The sequence below is a fragment of the Mus caroli genome, unplaced genomic scaffold (assembly GCF_900094665.2).
Source record: "Mus caroli unplaced genomic scaffold, CAROLI_EIJ_v1.1 scaffold_11020_1, whole genome shotgun sequence".
In the NCBI taxonomy this organism is placed as follows: Eukaryota; Metazoa; Chordata; class Mammalia; order Rodentia; family Muridae; genus Mus; species Mus caroli.
The window spans coordinates 24,983-46,042 of record NW_018389944.1 but is presented as its reverse complement, the minus strand read 5'-3'; the positions used below and the strand labels follow the sequence as shown (position 1 = coordinate 46,042).

Below are 21,060 nucleotides of genomic sequence, written 5' to 3'. Positions count from 1 at the left end.
GGGAGAGGGAGAGGGAGAGGGAGAGGGAGAGGGAGAGGGAGAGGGAGAGAGAATGTGTGTATTTGTACCATACTGCAATGATCATTATGAGGAGGTCAGAGAGAAATCTGTAGAAATCTCTCCTTATCATCTATAACTGGGTCCCAGGAATGTAACTCAGGTTGTTAGGCATGATATCCAGGAGCTTTACACACTAAGCAACTCTCTAAGCACCTACTATCTGATTAAAAATATTTTATTCTTTAATCTTTTATTTTTTGGAATTCCAGACTTTATCCTCCTCCAGGTCCATCCTTCAATTCTTCATATTTCATACATCCTCCCCCACCCCCTGTCTCCAAGAGGATGTCTCCACCTCCCTACCCTACCCTAGCAGACCTTCCACTTCTTGGGGCCCCAAGTCTCTTGAGGATTATGTGCATCTTCTCTGAATGAGTCTAGAGTCCAGACCTAGCAATCCTCTGCTGTTTGTTTCGGGGGACCTCATATCAGCTGGTGTATGCTGCCTGGTTGGTGGCTCAGTGTCTGAGAGATCTCAGGAGTCCAGGTTAGTTGAGACTACTGGTCTTCGTATAGGGTTGCACTCCTGCTTAGCTTCTATCAGTTTTTCCCTAGTTCAACCACAGAGCTCACCAGCTTCTGTTAATTAGTTTAGTATAAATATCTGCATCAGATTCTTTCAGCTGCTTGTTGGGCCTTTGGAGGGCAGTCATGATAGGCCCGTTTGTAAGCATATCATAGCATCAGTAATAGTGTCAGGTTTTGGGGCCAACCCTTGATCTGGAACCCAATTTGGTCTGCCACTGGACCTCCTTTTCCCCTCAGGCTCTTCTCCATTTTTGTTCCTTGAGTTCTTTCAGACAGGAACAATTTTGGGTCACATTTTATGACTGTGGGATAAAACCCCCATCATTCCACTTGATGTCTTGTTTTAATACTGGAAGTGGACTCTACAATTTCCCTCTACCTTCAGTTGGACATTTCATCTATGGTCTATCCCTTTGTATCCTGAGAATCTCTCACCTCCTAGGTCTCTGGTACATTCTAGAGGGTCCCTCCACCTCTTACCACCTGAAGTTAATTTTAAAATTTAAAAGCTGAAATTATTCATGGTATAAGGGTCTGAATACCAAGCCAGGCCACAGAGTTAATATTTCAGAACTAATGTGGTATAAAGAGTATGACTCTCATAAGTTGATTAGAACATCTATACACACATCATTGCATGTGGACAACAGGTGTATACATACATAAGCAGGCACACCCATCCACACACTAAATAAATATGAAAAGTTTTAAATTTAATTCTCAACAGAAGAATCTCAAATGGCTGAGAATCACTTAAAAATGTTCAATATCCTTTGTCATCAGGAAAATGAAAATAAAACATTCCTGAAATTCTACATTACACCAATCAGAATGGCTAAGAAAAAAACCTCAATTGACAGTAAATGCTGATGAGGATATGGAGAAAGAGGAACACTCCACCATTACTGGTGGGATTGCAAACTGGTAAAGCCACTCTGAAAATTAATCTTAGAGTACCTCAGAAAATTAGGAATAGTAATACCTGAAGACCCAGCTATACTGCTCCTATGCATATACCCAAAAGCTTCTCCATCATACCAAGAACACATGCTACACTATGTTCAAAGAACTTTATTCATAGCCAGAAACTGGAAGTAACCCGATTGTCCCCCAACCAAAGAATGAATACAGAAAATGTGGTTTATTTACACTATGGAATACTATTCAGCTTTTAAAAATGAGGACATCACGAATTTTGCAGGCAAATGGATGGAACAAGAAAATATCATGCTGAATGAAGTATCCTGGATCCAAAAGGACATGCATGGTGCTTACTCACTGATAAGTGCATATTAACCAGGAAGTAGAGAATATCCATGATACAACCCAAAGACTGAAAGAACTTTAACAAGAAGGAAGGTCCAATGGAGAATGCTTCAATCCCACTTAGGGGAACAATGTAATCATGTAAGGCAGAGGGAGGAAGCTACCTGAGTGGAAGAGGGAGGAGAAAGGTGGTAAGACCATATATGTGGAAGACAGGAGAGAAGCCCAGAGGGCAGGGAGAATGAATGGAAATATGTAGCTACTGGGAGATGGGGTGGGGAGTGGGAAGAACCTTTAGGGAGTTCCAGAGATCTGGGTGTGAGAGGTGCCCAGAACTCAGTGTGGGTGACCTTAGACCAAATACCGAACAGTGTGGATATGGAACCTGGAAGAGTCTACCTTCAGTAGTTAGATGGGGGCCCCAGTGGAGGGATGGGAAACCAACCCACCTTCAAAAATTTTGGCCCAGAATTGTTCCTATCAGCATGAAATGATGGGACAGATATGGAACAAAGAGTGAAGGAATGATTGACCAGTGAATGTCCCAATGTGGGATCCAGGAGACTAGCATGGCTGTCCTCTGGGAGGCTATACCATCAGCTGAGACAGATGTGGGTACTTACAGCTAACCATTGAACAAAGGCCTGGAATCCCTATGGAAGAATTAGGGGCAGGATTGAAGGGGCCATAGGGAATGGTAACCCTATAGGAAGACCAACAGTATCAACTACCCTGGACAACAGGGAGCTCCCAGATACTAAGCCACAAACAAAAGCATATAAGGACTAGTCTGACTAGTCTGAGGCCCTTGGCACATATGTAGCAGATGAATCACTGCCTTTACTGGCCTCAGTTGGAGAGGATGCACCTAATCCTGAAGAGACTTGAAGTCCCAGAGAAAGGGGATGAGGGGGCATGGGGTGACAGCTTCTCAAAAGCAAAGGGGAGGGAGGATAGGGTGCAGAACCCTGGAAGGAGGAACCAGGAAGAATGGGAATGTTTTGGACATAAATAAATAAAACAATTAATTAATAAAATAATCTAAACAGCATATAGATTCCAAGGTCAAGACTAAAATACAGCACTAAAATAAAGTTATAATGATGTCAATATTTATAAAAATATGACTTTTTATTTTTCTATATATTCAAATAAATTATGACCTATTCAAAAATTTAAAAGGTTGGATCTATATACTATATGCTTAATTGTATAAGTAAGCTTTGTGATTTCAGTGTGCCATGGGACTTCTAGCAGTTTCATTTGTCTACAGTATTTTTTGCACTTTTTAGGTTGTGCAAAAATATAAATGACTGATACAAATGCAAAAGTAAAAATTCCAGACAGCACCAACTTCAAAATCCCTGGAATTACTAGAAATAAAGCTAAACAGTAGAACTTTCCTAAAGGATAAAGATGCACATGTGTATGTGACCACACCGTCAAAATGAACACTGGAACAGGAGTCTTCTCAGACTGTAATACCTGAGTCTAGTCACTAGATGCAACTGAGAATGTCTGATCCATCCAATACAAATCTGGCTATGCCTGTGAGAACATTTCCAGAAATCGGGTAGATGTTTTTGACCTATCCTATTGACTTAAACTAATAATGCAGTTGAAATTTCCATATATTATTTAGAGAGGCATATCCTGCTTGGTGGAAGTAAGCCCTGGGAATGAGTCCCTTGTGGTTGAATCTTGGCCTGGTCCCTTCCTCTTGCACCCAGATTCTGAAGACCAAGAGTTGAATATCTCTGGTCCAATACAGCCTCCCATTATGAGGTAGAAAACATCTCAAATGATGACCTTAATAGATCCTTTCTACAAAACATCATTTTACTAAGGACACAGCAGTGAGCCCTTACCTAAACTATACTCCTAAGTCTATTCCATAGACTTAGGAAGACATGGAAGTTGTAGTTATTTGACAACCCGGCAAGAACAGAATCTTAATAGAGGTTAGGCATCAGGACTGTCATATTCAATATTTAAAAAAATAATGAGTGCTCAGTGCTGTGTTCATCAGTCAGAATATATTTTTGAATAAGTTTAAATAGACTAGAAAGAGGAAATTAAGCCATATGTACATCGTGTTCGAGAGACATAGGGGAAAAGGCAAGAAACCGTGTTGTGAGAATGAGAGAGCACCAGGGGTGGTAGGAAGCAGGGAACATATCTTTGGCCTGTTGGCCTCTTGAAATATCAACAGGTAATGCTAACTGCATGCAGATGTTAGGTTTGCACAGTGCTTGCAACAGACTGCACAGGGTTAGGTGATTACAGGATCACCGGGAAGAAGTAGGGGCTCACCTAAAATCCAGAAGTACAATTAAGTATCAGATTTATAGTTTATTGCAGAAAGATTTGTTGTTGCAACAGTTCATTTTTACTGTCTGATCTCCATTCTTAACAGTCCCAGTGAAGCAAAGGTCAGCACATCTCTGGCTTCCAAACTGAATTTTGCCATCTGTAGAGGAAGATTTTCAAGAGACAAAATGTAAATATCAGTGGGAAGAGTGAGTCAGTAAAGTCAGATGGAAGGTATATCAGAAATACAAGCATAACTGAGGAGGCCTCTCTGGGACATTACCTTTCAAACCCTAACTTAAACCACAGGTGCGACACTATTCCTAAAAGTGCTGGATGGAATTTTAGACTCCAATTCCTACAGTAACAGACTATATATTCACCCAGAAATTCCCTGAGGATCACCCAGACACCTTTCAAAACAATTTGGCTTCACAATTTGTTTGTTGGTCTGACAGTCAGTGGCAGCAATTACAAGAAGCAAACGGGCCTTTTCCTTCTACTCTTACTGGCAAAGACATTTTCCTTCGATCTCTGCATTTGCTATCAGTATTATGGAGCTGGGTTCATCACTGTAGGGCAAGGAAGATGACTCTCAGAGGTCTTCTCAGACCTTGCATACCTTTAAGGGTTATGAGTGAGGCACACTTCTCTCCAGGTCTAGCCTGACAGCAACCTTCTTTCCCCTCACAAATTCCCCGAGAATTCATCCTATCACATGTGATACATGTCAAAGCTGAAAAGAAAAAATCCAGTGTAAGAGACTCATTCAGATTGCAAACTCAAGCACCAATGGGAGCTGAGCATGTGGATATGGCAAATAAATAAGCAATAGCCAGGAAAGGAGCAGGCTGTATGCTGAGCTAACACTTCATGAAGGTTCATGATCAAATGACTCTGAAAAGGGAAAGTTGGAGAAGAGATGGACAGTCCCCCAACCTCATACTATGAGAACGGACCAAGTTATCAGAATGAGATATCAAACCTCTGATGTAGGGTGCCTAATGCATCACAGCATTGTGTTTGTGAGGCATCTAGAAGAGAGAGATGGCAAAAAGGGACCTGAGTCTGATGTAGTCCGACAGGATTGTATTCACTGACACACACAGCAAAGGGAAGTGTCTTTCCTACAAGAAATCCTCACAGGAATCCTGTTTTTAAATTTAGTATTCTGTCACATCAGATTGGATACATCAATTTTTTTCATTGTTTTCATCCTGGAAATGACCTTTATTTCTCACTTCCAATCAAAATTTATGCCAATTTGCATATAAACTGGAGGTACTGAAGATACTTAAATATTTCAGAGAACAGATGTGAAGGGAGGTAGAGAGGAGGAGGAGAAGAACAGGGTGGCAAGGAGTTGTACTACAGAAAGAAGAACAGGGAAGTATCTTTGAGTGTGCACAGCAGAAGCAAGGGGAGGAAGTGGATATGGACAGGGGAATGAAGCAGGGTCAATTTTAATGTTATCCAATTTCCTGTTCCCCACATCTCCAATGTCCTAACATCTGCTAGGTTCTTACCTTGAAGGGACATCACCAGCAAAGACAGGACCAGCAGGAGCTGCAAGATGTGCTTTTCCATTGCTGTAAGATCGATCTGCAGACCAGAAAGCAGCAGAGGAGAGGATACAGTGCTCACGACCCATATCAGCGAGGCAGATTTATATTGTAGCCTAGGTTAGGAGGGGCAGCCAGTGGGATACTAGGAAATGGATTGAGCATATAGCTAGGGGGAAGCCTAGATACCACAGATTTTTATGAACTTCATGGTGCTATAACAAGTCATCTGGAAAGCTTCCATTAAGGGAAACTTAGATTCAGGGACAACTGAGTCAGAGTTAATCTTCCCTCTGGTGTTCCCATGTCTTTTCAGGAAACTGCAGTGCAATCTGATAGCCACAAGGAAAATTTCATTCAGGTACTTTTTGTGGGAAGGATGTTCAGGGAAATCTTGAGCACTAGTGACCTTTGAAATTCTAGGTAAAGCCTGATACTCCCAGTATACAAACAACTCTGCTACCCCCTTTAAGAATACCAAACTGAAATAAGCTTGTCTCTTTTTATTTATTTATTTTTTAATTTTTAAAAGTGATTATTTTATTTATTTATATTACAAATGTTATCATCTTTCCCATTTGCCCCTCCACAAACACTACCCTCTCCCCCTCCCATTACCATTATAAGGGTGTTATTCCACCCACTCATTCCGGCCTCAGTGCCCTAGCATTCCCCTACGATGGGTCATGAAGCCTCCAAAGGACCATGAGTTCCTCTTTGTTGATGCCAGATAAGGCCATCCTTTGCTACATATCCAAATGGAGCCATGGGTTTCTCCATGTGTACTCGTTGGTTGGTTATTTAGTCCCTGGGAGCTTTTGGGGGGTATATTTGTTTGATATTTTTGTTCTTCCTATGGGGTTGTAAACCCCTTCAGCTCCTTCAGTTTTTGCTCTAACTTCTCCATTGTTGTCTCCATGCTCAGTCAGATGCATGGCTGTTTTTATCAGCTTCTGTATATGTCAGACTCTAGCAGAGCCTCTCATGGGAAAGCTATACCAGGCTCCTGTCAACATGTGCTTCTTGGCATCAGCAATAGTGTCTGGTTTGAACTTATAACAAGAACAAGAACAAGAACAAGAACAACAACAACAAGAACAACAACAACAACAACAACAACCAGAAAATCCAAAACCAAAAAACGGAGAATCTGTACATCTCTGTGTTTAATCACTGTTAGGATCTCAAAGTTTTAGCTTTTGCTGAACTTTCCACAGAAACTTCCAAATGGGGACTCGTGGCTGAGAGACTCAAACTTAAGGTCCGATGGCCAATGCACTGGAAGGGTTCTGCGCAATGTACCCTGAATTCTATGCAGAAGGAAACTACTTGTCTTGACCTGACACATCAAAATGTTAAAATTCTGTGTTCATGGAAATGTTATATATGCCTACATATATCTTTCATAGTTCAACAAAATAGTAGTAAAACAAATAGCAGATTTAGTTTTATCTTCCATACAGGCCAGTGTTATTCTCCTAACATAGGATATGAAGACAGGAAAATTAAAGATCTTTGTGTAAAGTCTGAGAAAGAAAAACAGCCCTTCATTGAGGATCTGTTTTTCCTGTTCTGCTGATGAGTCAAGAATCTTCAGATACCATGGGTAAAGTCTTAAGAGATCATTGATTTCCTTAACACATATCAGATGCCCTAGTTAGACTTTATGGCCAACTTGACATACCCCAGAAAAGGGAATCTCAACTGAAAAATTGCCTGAATCATATTGGCCCACGGTCATGACTGTGTGTTCCTATTGTTGGCCAATTGGTGTAGAAGGACACAGGCCAACATGAACAGTATTAACCTTAGGCAGTGTCTTAGTCAGGGTTTCTATTCCTGCACAAATACCATGACCAATAAGCAAGTTGGGAAGGAAAGGGGTTATTCAGGTTAAACTTCCATATTGCTGTTCATCACTGAAAGAATTCAGGACTGGAACTCAAGCAGGTCAGAAAGCAGGAGCTGATGCAGAGGCCATGGAGGGATGTTCTTTATTGGCTTGCTTCCCTTGTCTTGCTCAGCCTGCTCTCTTATAGAACCCAAGACCACCAGCCCAGAGATGGTCCCACTCACAAGGGGCCTTTCCCACTTGATCACTAATTGAGAAAATATCCCACAGCTGGATCTCATGGAGGTACTTCCCCAACTGAAGCTCCTTTCTCTGTGATAACCCCATCTTGTGTCAAGTTGACACACAAAACCAGCCAGTACAGGCAGGAAAATCAAGTTGAAACAAGTGAGCCAACCAGGAAGTGGTATTCTTCTAAGATTTCTGTTTCTGTTCTTGAGTGCTTGCTCTTAATTCCTTCAAGGGTAGACCATGATCTGTAAAGGTAAGCTGAAATAAGTCTTTACCTTACTCAAGTGCATTTGGCCATGGTGTCTGTCACAGCAACAGAAAGAAAATTGGAAAACATATGACAGATGATCCCCAGGTTGGGCAGTCTCTGAATGACCTTTCTTTCAGTCTCTGCTCTATACTTTCTATCCATATTTCTACATTTGAGTATTTTCCCCCATTCTAAGGAGGTCTGAAGGATCCACACTTTATTCTTCCTTCTTCTTGAGCTTCATGTGGTGTGTGAATTGTATCTTGGTTATGTTCACAGAGAATCCCCCTAAACACCACCCAAAGACTCCTCACAGAACATATTTCTCCCTCAGAAGTCTGTTGGCCTGACCACAAGTCAGTAGCAACAAGTACCAGAAGCAAAGAAACTTGTTTATCTTTGCAGAGAAGGAGGTCCTCATATACTCTTGTCATATATGCTTTTGTCTCCAGCACTGCAAAGAATTAAATTCCTCATGAGCAAGCTGTTTCACCCTGAGACATCCAAGCCATTACACACCTGTAGACACCTTCATCATGGCACCCTGCCGGTCACTTTCAGCCTCACAAGCACTTTCCTCTTTCTCACACATTTCCTCTGAGTTCAACACCTCATGCTGGAAACATAACATTGCTAAAAAGACAAAAAAGAGTGTGTCTCATTCATCAGACAGGAACTGAGCATGTGGCTCAGACCAATAAGCAAAAGGTATTTGGCAAAGATTATGCCTACAAGGAGGCCCATGATCTTAGATCCAGTGTAGGTATGGCTTGAGATCCGGAAGGTTTTCCATGTTATAAATAAGAAATGTACAAGCATTTGAGAAAGGAGTTTAAAGCTGTGGTCTTGTGTACCTGAGCCCATCACCCATGGCCAGATCAACCCTTCCTATCACTCCATTTTTATTATTTATTTATTTATTTGCCATCAAGGACATTCTTTGCCCCATTACAACTCCAAATTTAGGTCCATACACAAGTACCCTGTAGGAAGCAGGAATGTTTGTATATGAAGGAAAACAGGAGCGGAGGGAGGATAGGACCAAAAAGAGAGCACTAGGGACAGGACAATGATAATGAAGGTTTGAGGAAGCCTATATTCTGCCCATGAAAGGGAAGGGCAGAAAGGATATTATATATAGGTATAGAAATGAAAATATATAGGTGAATTAAAAAGGCAGTCAGCAAAGGAAACGAAAGTCCTCCCTGGGCCTGGGCTGTTCCTGTCACAATGTGGCTGACCTCTAGCTCCACAGCCCTTGTTCGCTCACATGCTGGTTCCTCCGACCCTGCGTTCCATGTGCTTGTGGCATCCTCTCATTCTTTCTAGGTTCCTGCTTACTACTGTGGGAAAGAGTAACTGTAAACAGCTTTAATTAAATCATACTTATAAAAAACTATTTTCTTATACTCCACTTTATGCTTTTGGTATTGTTGATCTTTAAAAATTAAATGGTCTTTGATAATGGATCGGGAAAAAAAAGGCAGTCAGGTCCTGCTCCATTTTCCACTCCTCATGTGGCAAGATTTTTTCCTGTCCAATTAATTTAAATATTAATGCAGCAGAAGGCCTATGATTGCATGTGGAAAAGGGCAGTGGAGCAAAGAGTTCCAGAGATGGGGAGTGACACAGGAGAAGGGGAGAAGGAAGCAATATAGAGGACGAACAGGATGATTCAGATTCTGTGTGGTTTTAAATAGCCACAGGTAGATAAAATATCATATACGGATAAAATAATTGGGATAACTTGTCTAATCTATGTGGGCAACTTGTACCATTATCAATTGGCCCTGAATTTATTGTGTGGGCATCTTGTGTATTGAAAATTTATTGATATATAAATCTGAATGATTAATTATAAGCTTCTAGAGTTTTGTTTTACTGGGTTACTGGAATGTGGAACCAGTGACCACAGGGGCTTTATGGCTGAGAAGGTACTGGTGGCCCTGAGACAAGCGAACCAGAGCTGGGAAGACTGCAATAATTCATTGTCAGGGCTAGCTCAGAGACAGAGTCAGTGAGACTGCCACTGGGGCACTGAGTAGCTCGGTGTAGTCTAGAAATACCATGTTATTTGTAGTATTTCCTGAAACAACCTCCCCAAGCCCCAAAACATGTGTCAATATGTCTGTCCACCAATACTATCCCCTATCATCTTCCATGATCTCATATTGCTTGAAGCCCAGCAACAAGAAAAGGCCCAGCAAAGCACCAGGCAGCACTTTCCATTGTGAGAATCCTAGCAGCAGAAAGCAATAAAGAACAGGAAAAATAACCCAGGGCCCAGACTTGTAGGAGGCCAATTCTGGGATGGCGCCTCCCGACCTGCGGGTGCATGCAAATTAGATGCTGGCAGACTGACCAATCCCGGGGGGACCACGGAGCCTTCTCCTGTGCTAGAGTGTATATAAGCAGTCCTCCCTGGGTACCTGGGGTCCCTGTAGCAGCATCTAGGCGTACCTGCAATAAAGGCTGTTGAGAAGAATCCTACCGTGTTGTGTCTTCCTTGCTGGATGAAGTGGGCATGACACAGACTCAGACATGCATACCTATATATAAGCCCAGACTGGAATGGGAAGCCAGTAGGATCCCAGGCCAGGAGGTGAGAAGATATTCTTGGGGTAGTTTAGATCCTTCCAAGTGTCATTGTATATGCTTACTTCTACCTGTCTACCCTGTTAGAAAGTGCTTTTACATCCTTTTCTATAGATGTTTATTAACTTAAAAATAGAAATTAATAGCTGTGATACTGAGTCAGATTTTGAGATTGAGTAGCTAAGAAGCCAGGATAGTTGCAGTACACTGGGCTATGAATTTCCAGGCAGAATGCAAATATTACCCTCAACATGTTACATTGAAATATTAAACTGCCTGGCTTCAAGGAAATAATATGTCTAGGCATGTCTTTAACTTTCTCCTTAGACTACTAAACTAAAAACAATTGATTGTGATTTATCTTCAAGACAGGCTATACTCATCTTCACAAGGCCAGGTTGAAAGAAAGGCAATGATGAGACCATGGAAGAAAAATTTTGGAAAAATTGGGCCATTTATCCTTGGTCTTGTGTCCATGTCTTGCTGAAAGAGTCTGCAAACTTTGGGAAATACTGATAAAACAAAAATTTCCAAAGAATCAATCTATAATTCCATGAAAACTCATAATAAAATGGCAGCAGAATATAGAAAGATTCCTGAAATTTGGAAGTTAATAAAACTCTACACCCAAGACAGCACAAAAAATAATTTCATACCAGTAAACGGAATGAAAAGAAACACACGCACACACACACACACACACACACACACACACACACACACACACACAACTCAACTCCAACATACCAGTATCAAAATATCAGGAAATAGCAATTATTGTACATTAATATCTCAAAACAGTAATGTTCTCAGTTCCTCTATGAAAAACAGGGTAAAAGAATGAATAGAGGGACAGGATCTATCATTCTACTATATACAAATAACATGTCTCAGCAAGAAATATACACATTACCACAGAGTAAAGTGCTAGGAAAAGGTTTTCCCAGTAAACATACTTCTTTCCAAAAAAGAAGATGTAGTTGCCACCCTAATATATAGTAAATTAGACTTTCAACTAAAATTAATCAAAGAGAATTGGAAGGACTCTTTATACTCATCAAAGAGAAATTCCACCAAGATGATTTCTCAAGTCTGAACACCTATACCCAAATAGAAAAGCACCAACATTTATAAAAGAAATATTACCAAGTTTAAACCACAAACCATACCCTAGGAGATGTCATCACCTGACTCTCACCAATGGACAGGTCATTGAGACAGAAACTATACAGAGATAACAAAACTAATAAATCAAATGGCCCTATTTGATACCTATAGAACATTTCATGCATCCACAAAAGAATATATCTTCCTTTCACCACCTCACTGGACTTTCTTAAAAACTGTCACAAAGAAAACCTCAACAGATACAAGAAGGTTGAAATAACTCCTTGCATCCTATCAAATAACAATGGAATAAAGGTGGCTTTTAATAACTTCAGAAACAAAAGAAATGCCTGGAAACTCATGGAAACTGAACAACACTCTACTCAATGACTCCTGGCTCAAATAAAAATAAAGAAATTAAAGGCTTTCTACAATTCAATGAAAATGAAGGCACAACATACCCCAAATTATGGGACACAATGATAAAAGAATAGTTAATAGCAATAAATGCCTTCATAAAAAAACTTGAGAGACCTCATAATAGCAACATAACAACACACTTGAAAGCTATAGAATAAAAAAGTGAACAAGCCAAGAGGAGTAGGCAGAAGGAAATAGTCAAACTCAGAGCTGAAATCAATAAATTAGAAACAAAGAGATCAATTTAAAGGTTCAGTGAAACCAAGGACTTGTTCCTTGAGAATATCAACAAAATAAAAAAAAAACTTAGACAAACTTACTAAAATGTAGAGAGGGAGAGTACCCAAATTAACAAAATAAGAAGAGACAGGAGGCATAACAACAGACACTGAGGGAATCTAAAGAATTATTTGGTTTTATTTTAAAAGCATGTATATAAGAAAATTGAAAAATCTTAATGAAATGATCAATTTTCTAGACAGATACCACTTACCAAAGTTAAATCAAGATAGGCAAACTTATTAAACAGCCCTATCACCCCTGCAGAAATAGAAGGAGTCATTACAAGTCCCCCAAACACAAAAAGGTCAAGGGCCAGGTGGTTTTATTACAGAATTTCAAGAGACATTCAAAGAAACCTAACACCAATACTATGCAAATAATTTCACAAACTACAAAGAAAAGGAACATTGTGAAATTCATTCTATGAGGCCACAATCACCCTGATACCTAAACCACACAAAAACTCAACAAAGAAAGAGAATTTAAAACCAATTTTGATTGGTTTGAAACCAATATTGAGGTCATGGGTTAATCCCCAATATCAGCAGGAAGAAAAGAGAAAGTATAATGGGTGTGCATATACTGTAAGACTTGAACTATATATTTAAATTATTTGGTAAGATTTTTGTGAATTTTCAGGAAAAAATCTTTCACTGTGGTCCTGGAATAAGGCAATACCACTGGAGATGTGTAAACTGGGTTTGGTGTGTAAATTTGGGTTTGGTGTAAATTCTCACTAGTTTCAGATAATCCCAGGTGTGAAACATAATCCTCAGAAAGTGAGTAAAGACCATACATTAGAAGATAAAAATGTCATCCAGCTTGTGAAGAAGTGAAACACTATTCCCAACTGCTGGCTAGCCACAGCACTGCTCCTTATGAATAAGTACCCTCCTCAACCCCTCTGTCTTTGACAGCCACTGGACTGGTATATAGGGGTAGATATGGAGGCTTTCAAAGTGGAACATCATTCACCACCACGCCCACATGTCTCTCATTTCTGTTAGATAGGGTTTCATGTATTTCAGGCTGGCCTTGAACTCTTTGCAGCTGAGGCTTGTCTAGAATTCCTTATTCAGTAGCCTCCATCTTCCAAACGCTAGGCTTACCACTGTGAACCTTTACCATTTCAACCACATCATCTTCCCTATGTTGGTGTCACTTCTACTAAACTGTATAAAAATACCCCAGTGTACCCTTTTAAAAACCACCAACCAAAAAACAAAACAACAAAAGCATTGAACTCTATAACAGAGAAACTATAATGTCAAAGTTTGGCAGGGGCTGGGAGTGAGGGCATGTTTTCATGACAGCAAAGGTCCATGGCAATTCTGGAGGTAATGAAAATCTCTGAACCTTATTTTTGATGATTGGGGGAAGATATATTTGCTAAGTTGCAGTATTTGTTTAAAAAAGAAACAAAATGTCACTGTATGTAAACAATACATACATTAACTGATTTTATTTTTATTATAGTGTGTGTGTGTGTGTGTGTGCCCGTGCATGTGTGTGTCCTACACTGCAATGATCATTATGTGGAGGTTAGAGAGAAATCTTTGGAAATCTGTGCTCACGTTCTTTTAATTGTTTTCCAGTAATGTAACTCAGGTCATTAGGCTTGATATCCAGGATCTTTATGTACTACACAAACCAAGAACCACCTAATTATCTGACTTTAAAATTTTAATTCTGAGATAACTTACAGTATTAGGGTCTGAATGGCAAGCCAGACTACTGAGTAAAAGTTTCTGAACCAAATTGGTATCAAGAGAGCATGATGCTCACAGGTTGAATCGAACATCTATTCACATGTCATTGCATGTGAACAACATGAACACACACAAACAATCCACAGACTAAATGTGGAAAGCTTTAAATTGAATTCTCAACAGAGGAATCTCAATTGACGGAGAAGCACTTAAAGAGAAGTTCAACATCCTTTGTCATCAAGGAAATGCAAATCAAAGCAATCCTGAGATTCTAACTTACACAAGTCAGAATGGCTAAGATCAAAAACTCAATAGACAGCAAATGCTGGTGAGGACATGGAGAAAGAGGAACATTCTACCACTGCTGGTGGGACTGCAAATTTGTACAACCACTCAGACAATTAACATGGCAATTCCTCAGAAAGTTGGAAATAGTGCTTCCTGAAGACCCAGCTATACCACTCCTGGACATATACCCAAAAGATGCTCCACCATAACACAAAATCAAGTGTTCCACTATGTTCATTGCAGCTTTAGTCATAATAAGCTAACCAGAAACTGGAAGCAACTTAATTGTCCCCTAACCAAAGAATGGATACAGAAAATGTGGTTCATTTACACAATGGAACGGTATTCAGTTATTAAAAATGAGAACACCATGAATTTTGCAGGCAATGGATGGAACAAGAAAATATCATCCTGAATGAAGTGTCCCAGATCCAAAAGGACAAGCATGGCTTGTACTCACTGGTAAGTGGATATTAGCCAAAATGTACAGAATACCCATTATACAACCCAAAGACTGAAAGAAGTTTAGCAAGAAGGAAGGCCTAAGTGAGTATGCTCAGAAAGGGGAACAAAGTAATCATGTGAGGCAGAGGGAGGACACTACCTGAGAGGAAGGGGGAGAGGAAAGGGGGCAGAGTCATATATGGGGGAGTCAGGAGAGAAGGCCAGAGGGTCAAGAGAATGAATGAAAATATGTAGCTACCCAGGAGTTTTGGAGAATGGGAAGAACCTCTAGAAAGTCCCAGAGACCTGGAATGTGAGAGGCACCCAGGACTCAATGTGGGTATTCTTAGCCAAAATGCCCAATAGTGGAGAGATAGACATTAAAAGTCCACCTTTATGCCGGGCGTGGTGGCACACGCCTTTAATCCCAGCACTCGGGAGGCAGAGGCAGGCGGATTTCTGAGTTCGAGGCCAGCCTGGTCTACAAAGTGAGTTCCAGGACAGCCAAGGCTACACAGAGAAACCCTGTCTCGAAAAACAAAAACAACAAAAAAAAAAAACAAAAAAACAAACAAACAAAAAAAAACAAAAAAAAAAGTCCACCTTTAGTAGTCAGATGGGGCCCCCCAGTGGAGGGATAGGGACACTAACCCACCTTCAAAAATTTTGACTTAGAATTGTTCCTATCAAAAAGAAATGCGGAGACAGAAGTGGAGTAAAGTGTGAAGGAATGGCCAGCTAGTTTTAAATCCAACATGGGATTTAGGAGCTTAGCATGACTGTCCTCTGAGATGTTGTTCCAACAGCTGACTAAGACAGATGAAGACACTTACAGACAACCATTGGTCTGAGGTTGGGAACCCCTATGGCAGAATTAGGTTAAAGACTGAAGGAACCATGGGGGATGGAAACCCTATAGGAAGTTCCAACAGTCTTAATTAACCTGGACACCAGGGGGCTCCCAGAGACTCATCCACCAACCAAAGAGCATACGCCGGCTTGTCTGAGATCCTCTAGCACATATATAGCAGAGGACTGACTGCCTTTCTTGTGCTTAGTGGGAGAGGATGCACCTAACCCTGTAGAAACTTGATGTCCCAGAGAAAGGTATCCTGGGTCAGGGGAGATACCCTCTCAGAAACAAATGGGAAGGAGCATATGGTAAAGAAACCTGGAGTGGGGGGAACCAGGAGGAATGACAACATTTTGGATGTAAATAAATAAAATAATTATTTTACAAAATAATCTAAACAGCATATAAAAATAACATAACAGCAAATAAAAATAAGAAATAAAATTTATAAGGCATATATAACATATTACAGAGCACCCAACAACATATGAAAATATAAATGTAGAAGGAAAAACCATCTAAGCACATGATGTAGAATGCATGGTGAGGGCTTCAGTCATGGTCAGTAGACAATTCTTTTTTGGCATGCTCCAGGGTGAAGACTCAATAAACAGTACTGAAAAAGAGAAAGTTGTAATGGTGTCAATATTTGTAAATATATGAATATATACATATATATATGTATATATATTACCTATTCAAAAATTTAAAAGGTTTGTAATATATACTAATACTTGATAATATATGTTTGCAGTGTGGCATGGGATTCCTAGCAGTTTCTTTTGTGTACAATATTTTCTGCACTATTTAGGTTGTACAAAAATATAAATGTACTGGTACTAGTACAAAAGTAAAAATTCCAAACAGCACCAACTTCAAAATCTCTAGAATTACTAGGAATAAAGCTAAACAGTATAACTTTCCTGAAGGATAAAGATGCACATGTGTATGTGACCACACAGTGGAAATGAACACTGCGGCAGGAGTCTTCCCAGACTGTGATATCTGATTCTAATCACTAGATGAATAGATGGAACTGAGAATGTCTGGTCCATCAAATTCAAGTCTGGCTATACTCATGAGACCATTTCCAGAAATGAGGTAAATGTTTTTGACCTAACCTATTGGCTTAATCTAATAATGCAGTTGAAATTTTCATAGATTATTTAGAGAGGTATATCCTGCTTGGTGGAAGTAAGCCACTGGGAACGAGCCCCTTGTGGTTGAAAATTGGCCTGGTCCCTTCTTATTGCACCCAGCTTCTGAAGGTCAAGAGTTGAATATTTCTGGACCAATACAGCCTCCCATTGTGAGATAGAAAACATCTTAAATTATGAGCTCAATAAATCATTTCTCCAAAACATCATTTTGTTAAGGTCATGGCAGTGAGACACTACCTAAAACATACTCCTAAGTGTATGGATTAGATTGAAGACATACAAGTTATCATTATCTCACTACGTTGGCAGAAACAGAATCTTCAGAGGGCAGGTTTCAGGACTGTCATATTCAAGCCATTTAAAAAAATCAGTGTCCAGTGCCCAGCGCTGTGTTCATCAGACAGGATGTGTTTGTTGAATTAGGATAGAAGGAGGAACTTGTACCATATGTCCATTGTGTTGGAGGGACATAGGGGAAAAGGGAAGGGGATCATAATGTGAGAATGAGGAAGTACTGTGGGGGCGGATGTGGGAAGCAGGGAACATCTCTCTAGCCTATTGAACTTGTGACATATCAACAGCTATTCTAAGTGTATGCAACTGTTATGTTTGCATAGTGTGGGCAACAGACTGCCAGGGTTATGACATTACAGATGCACAGGGAAGTAATACAGGCTCACCTAAAATCCAACAGTGTAATTAAGTGTCAGATTTATAGTTCATTGCAGAAAGACCTTTTCTTGCAGCACTTCATTTTTACTGTTTGATCTCCATTCTGCATAATCCCAGTGAAGCAAATGTTAGCACATCTTTGGTTTCCAAACTGAATTTTGCCATCTGGTGAGGAAGAAAAATCATCAAACAAAATATAAATATTAGTGGAAAGAGTGTGTCAGTATAGAGTCACATCAGAAATACAAGCATATCTGAGGAGGCCTCTCTGGGACACTATTCCTCAAACCCTAACCTAACACTCAGGTAGGACTCGATTCCTAAAAGTGCTGAGTGGAATTTTAGACTCTAATTCCTACCATATCAGACTATATATTCACCCAGAAATTCCCCGAAGATCTCCCAGATACGTTTCAAAACAATTTTGTCCTCATAATTCATTTGTTTGTCTGACCAATATTCAGTGACAGCCATTACCAAAAGCAAAAGGGCCTGTCTCTCCTACTCTTATTGACAAAGATATTTTCCTTCAGTATCTGCATTTGCCACCAGTATTCTGGAGCTGGATTCATCATTGTAGGGCAAGGAAGATGACTCTCAGAGGTCTCAGACCTTACATACCTTTAAGGGTTATCAGCGAGGCACATTTCTCTCCAGGTCTAGCCTGACAACAACCTTCTCCACTCTCACAAATCCCCTGAGAATTGATCCTATCACACGTGATACAGGTCAAAGCTGAAAAGAAAAAAAAATCCAGTGTAAGAGACTCATTCAGATTGCAAACTCAAGCACCAATGGGAACTGAGCCTATGGATATGGCAAATAAATAAGCAATAGCCAGGAAATGAGCTGAGGACATGCTGAGCTAACACTTGCATGAAGGTTAATGATCATAGGACTCTGAAAAGGGAAAGTTGGAGAAGAGATGGAAGGTTCCCCAACCTCAAACTATGAGAATGGACCAAGTTATCAGAATGAGAATCAAAGCTCTGATGTAGGGTGCCTAATGCATCACAAAGCATTATGTTTGTGAGGCATCTAAAAGAGAGAGATGGTAGAAAGGGTCAAGATTTTGACATTGTCAGATAAGATTGTATTCATTGGCACATACAGCAAAGGGAGAGTATCTCCTACAGAAAATTCTCAAAGGAATCCTGTTTTTAAAACATAGTATTCTATCGTGCCAGATTGGATAAATCTTTTTTTTTTTCATTATTTTCATCCTGGCAATGACCTTTGTTTCCCACTTCCAATCCGAATTTAGGCCAATTTACATGTAAACTTGAGGAACTGAAGATATGTATTCCAGAGATCAGATATGAAGGAAGGTGGGGAGGATCAGAAGAAGAAGAGGGCAACAGGGAGCCAAAGAAAGTACAGAGAGAAGGACAAGAAAGCATCTTTGAGTGTGCACAGCAGAAGCAAGGGGAGGAAGTGGATATGGATATGGGAATGAAGAATGGTAAGTTCTAATGTTATCTTAGTTTCTACTCCACACATCTCCAAAATCCCCTAATGTGTTGCAGTAGTCTGTCTGCCCACCAGTATCAACCACAATCATCTGCCAGGATCTTACCTTGCAAGGACATCACCAGCAAAGACAGGCCAAGCAGGAGCAGCAAGATGTGCTTTCCCATTGCAGTGAGATTGATCTTCAGACCAGAATGCATCAGAGGAGAGGACAGACTGCTCAGAGTCCATATAGGCAAGGCAAGTTTATATTGTAGCCTAAGTTAGGAAGGGCAGACAGAGGTTTTCCCGGAAATGGACTGAGCATATAGCCAGGGGGAGCATAGATACCACAGATTTTTACGAACTTCATGGTGCTATAACAAATCATCTGGAAAGCGTCCACTAAGGGAAACTTAAATTCAGCAACAACTGAGTCAGAGTTAATCCTCCCTCTGGTGTTCCCATGTCTTTTCAGGAAACTGCAGTGCAATCTGATGGCCACAAGGAAAATTGCCTGCAGGTACTTTTTATGGGAAAGGATGTTCAGGGAAATCTTGAGTGCTAGTGACCTTTGAAACTCTAGATAAGGCCTGATATTCCAAGTATCCACATACTTCTGTTCTCCTCTTTAAGAATATCAAACTGAAATAAGTTCTCCTTTTATTTACTTTTTATTTTTTGTAAAATTGGTTATTTCATTTATTTACATTTCATATGTTATCCCCTTTCCCAGTTTCCCCCTCCTCAATGTCACATCCCTACCCCCTCCCCTGCCTCTATGAGAGTTCTCTCTCACCCACCCACTCCTGTCTCAGTGCCCTAGGATTCCCTTACACAGAGTCATGAAGCTTCCACCAAGGGGCTCCCCTCCATTGATGCCAGATAAGTCCATCCTCTGCTACATATCCAAATGGAGCAATGGGTTGCTTCGTGTGTACTCGTTGGTTGGTGGTTTAGTCCCTGTGAGGTTTGGTTGATATTGTTCTTCCTATGGGGTTGCAAATCCATTCAACTCCTTCAGTTCTTGCCCTAACTTCTCCACTGGGGTCCCCGTGCTCATTCAGATATTTGGCTAAGTATATCAGCTTTTGTATATGTCAGGCTCTGTCAGAGCCTCTCAGCGGACAGTTATACCAAGCTCCTGTCAGCAAGTTCTTCTTGGTATCAGCAATATGTTATCTGGTTTGAGCTTTTAACAACAACAACAACAACAACAACAACAACAACAACTCCAAAACCAAAAAACAGAGAATCTGTATATCTCTGTGTTTAGTAACTGCTTCCAGGAATGCAAAGTTTTAGCTTTTGCTGCACTTTCCATAAAAACTTTGAAATGGAGACTCATGGCTGAGAGATTCAAATCTAAGATCTGGTGGCTAATGCACTAGAAGGGTCCTGCACAATGTACCCGGAATTCTATGCAGAAGGAAACTATTTGTCTCAACCTGACACATCAAAATGTTAAAATTCTGTGTTCATGGAAATGGTTTATATGCCTACATATATCTTTCATAGTTCAACAAAATAGTAGTAAAAACAAATAGCAGATTTAGTTTTGTCTTCCATATAGGCCAGTGTTATTTTCCTAACATAGGATATGAAGACAGGAATATTAAAGATCTTTGTGTAAAGTCTGAGAAAGAAAAACAGCCCTTCATTGAGGGTCTCTTTTTCCTGTTCTGCTGATGAGTCAAGAAGCTTCAGATACCATGGGTAAAGTCTTAAGAGATCATCGATTTCCTTAACACATATAAGATGCCCTAGTTAGACTTTATGGCCAACTTGACATACCCCAGAAAAGGGAATCTCAACTGAAAAATTGCCTGAATCATATTGGCCCATGGTCATGACTGTGCGTTCCTATTGACCAATTGGTGTAGGAGGACACAGGCCAGCATGAACAGTATTAACCTTAGGCAGGAAAATCAAGCTGAGAGAAACGAGTGAGTCAACCAGGAAGTGGTGTTCCTCTATGATTTCTGCTTCCATTCTTGAGTACTTGCTCTTAATTCCTTCAAG

The 21,060-nt window shown here is 40.3% G+C and overlaps 2 protein-coding genes across 2 annotated transcripts; both read right to left on the bottom strand.

The window, feature by feature from the left end:
* Positions 1–4,199: 4,199 nt before the first annotated feature.
* Positions 4,200–5,751, bottom strand: LOC110288380 (secreted seminal-vesicle Ly-6 protein 1-like). The gene is made up of 3 exons (XM_021154738.1): positions 5,691–5,751; positions 4,787–4,900; positions 4,200–4,324 (listed from the first exon to the last, which is right to left on the bottom strand). The coding sequence occupies exons 1-3, from the start codon at positions 5,749–5,751 to the stop codon at positions 4,200–4,202; spliced, it is 300 nt and encodes a 99-aa protein (XP_021010397.1).
* A 10,434-nt stretch (positions 5,752–16,185) lies between these two features.
* LOC110288379 (secreted seminal-vesicle Ly-6 protein 1-like) lies at positions 16,186–19,226 on the bottom strand. The gene is made up of 4 exons (XM_021154737.1): positions 19,166–19,226; positions 18,211–18,324; positions 17,598–17,754; positions 16,186–16,373 (listed from the first exon to the last, which is right to left on the bottom strand). The coding sequence occupies exons 1-3, from the start codon at positions 19,224–19,226 to the stop codon at positions 17,630–17,632; spliced, it is 300 nt and encodes a 99-aa protein (XP_021010396.1). The 3' UTR covers positions 16,186–16,373; positions 17,598–17,629.
* Between the last annotated feature and the right edge of the window lie 1,834 nt (positions 19,227–21,060).

Bases quoted from the DNA above. Each gene is read 5' to 3' on its own strand.
- LOC110288380 (XM_021154738.1), bottom strand. From the start codon at position 5,751: ATGGAAAAGCACATCTTGCAGCTCCTGCTGGTCCTGTCTTTGCTGGTG. The intron at 4,901-5,690 runs GTAAGAACCTAG...TTTTCTTTTCAG, and splicing joins GCTGGTGATGTCCCTTCAAG to CTTTGACATGTATCACATGT. The intron at 4,325-4,786 runs GTATGCAAGGTC...CTTCCTCTACAG, and splicing joins CTCACTCATAACCCTTAAAG to ATGGCAAAATTCAGTTTGGA.
- LOC110288379 (XM_021154737.1), bottom strand. From the start codon at position 19,226: ATGGGAAAGCACATCTTGCTGCTCCTGCTTGGCCTGTCTTTGCTGGTG. The intron at 18,325-19,165 runs GTAAGATCCTGG...TTTTCTTTTCAG, and splicing joins GCTGGTGATGTCCTTGCAAG to CTTTGACCTGTATCACGTGT. The intron at 17,755-18,210 runs GTATGTAAGGTC...CTTCCTCACCAG, and splicing joins CTCGCTGATAACCCTTAAAG to ATGGCAAAATTCAGTTTGGA.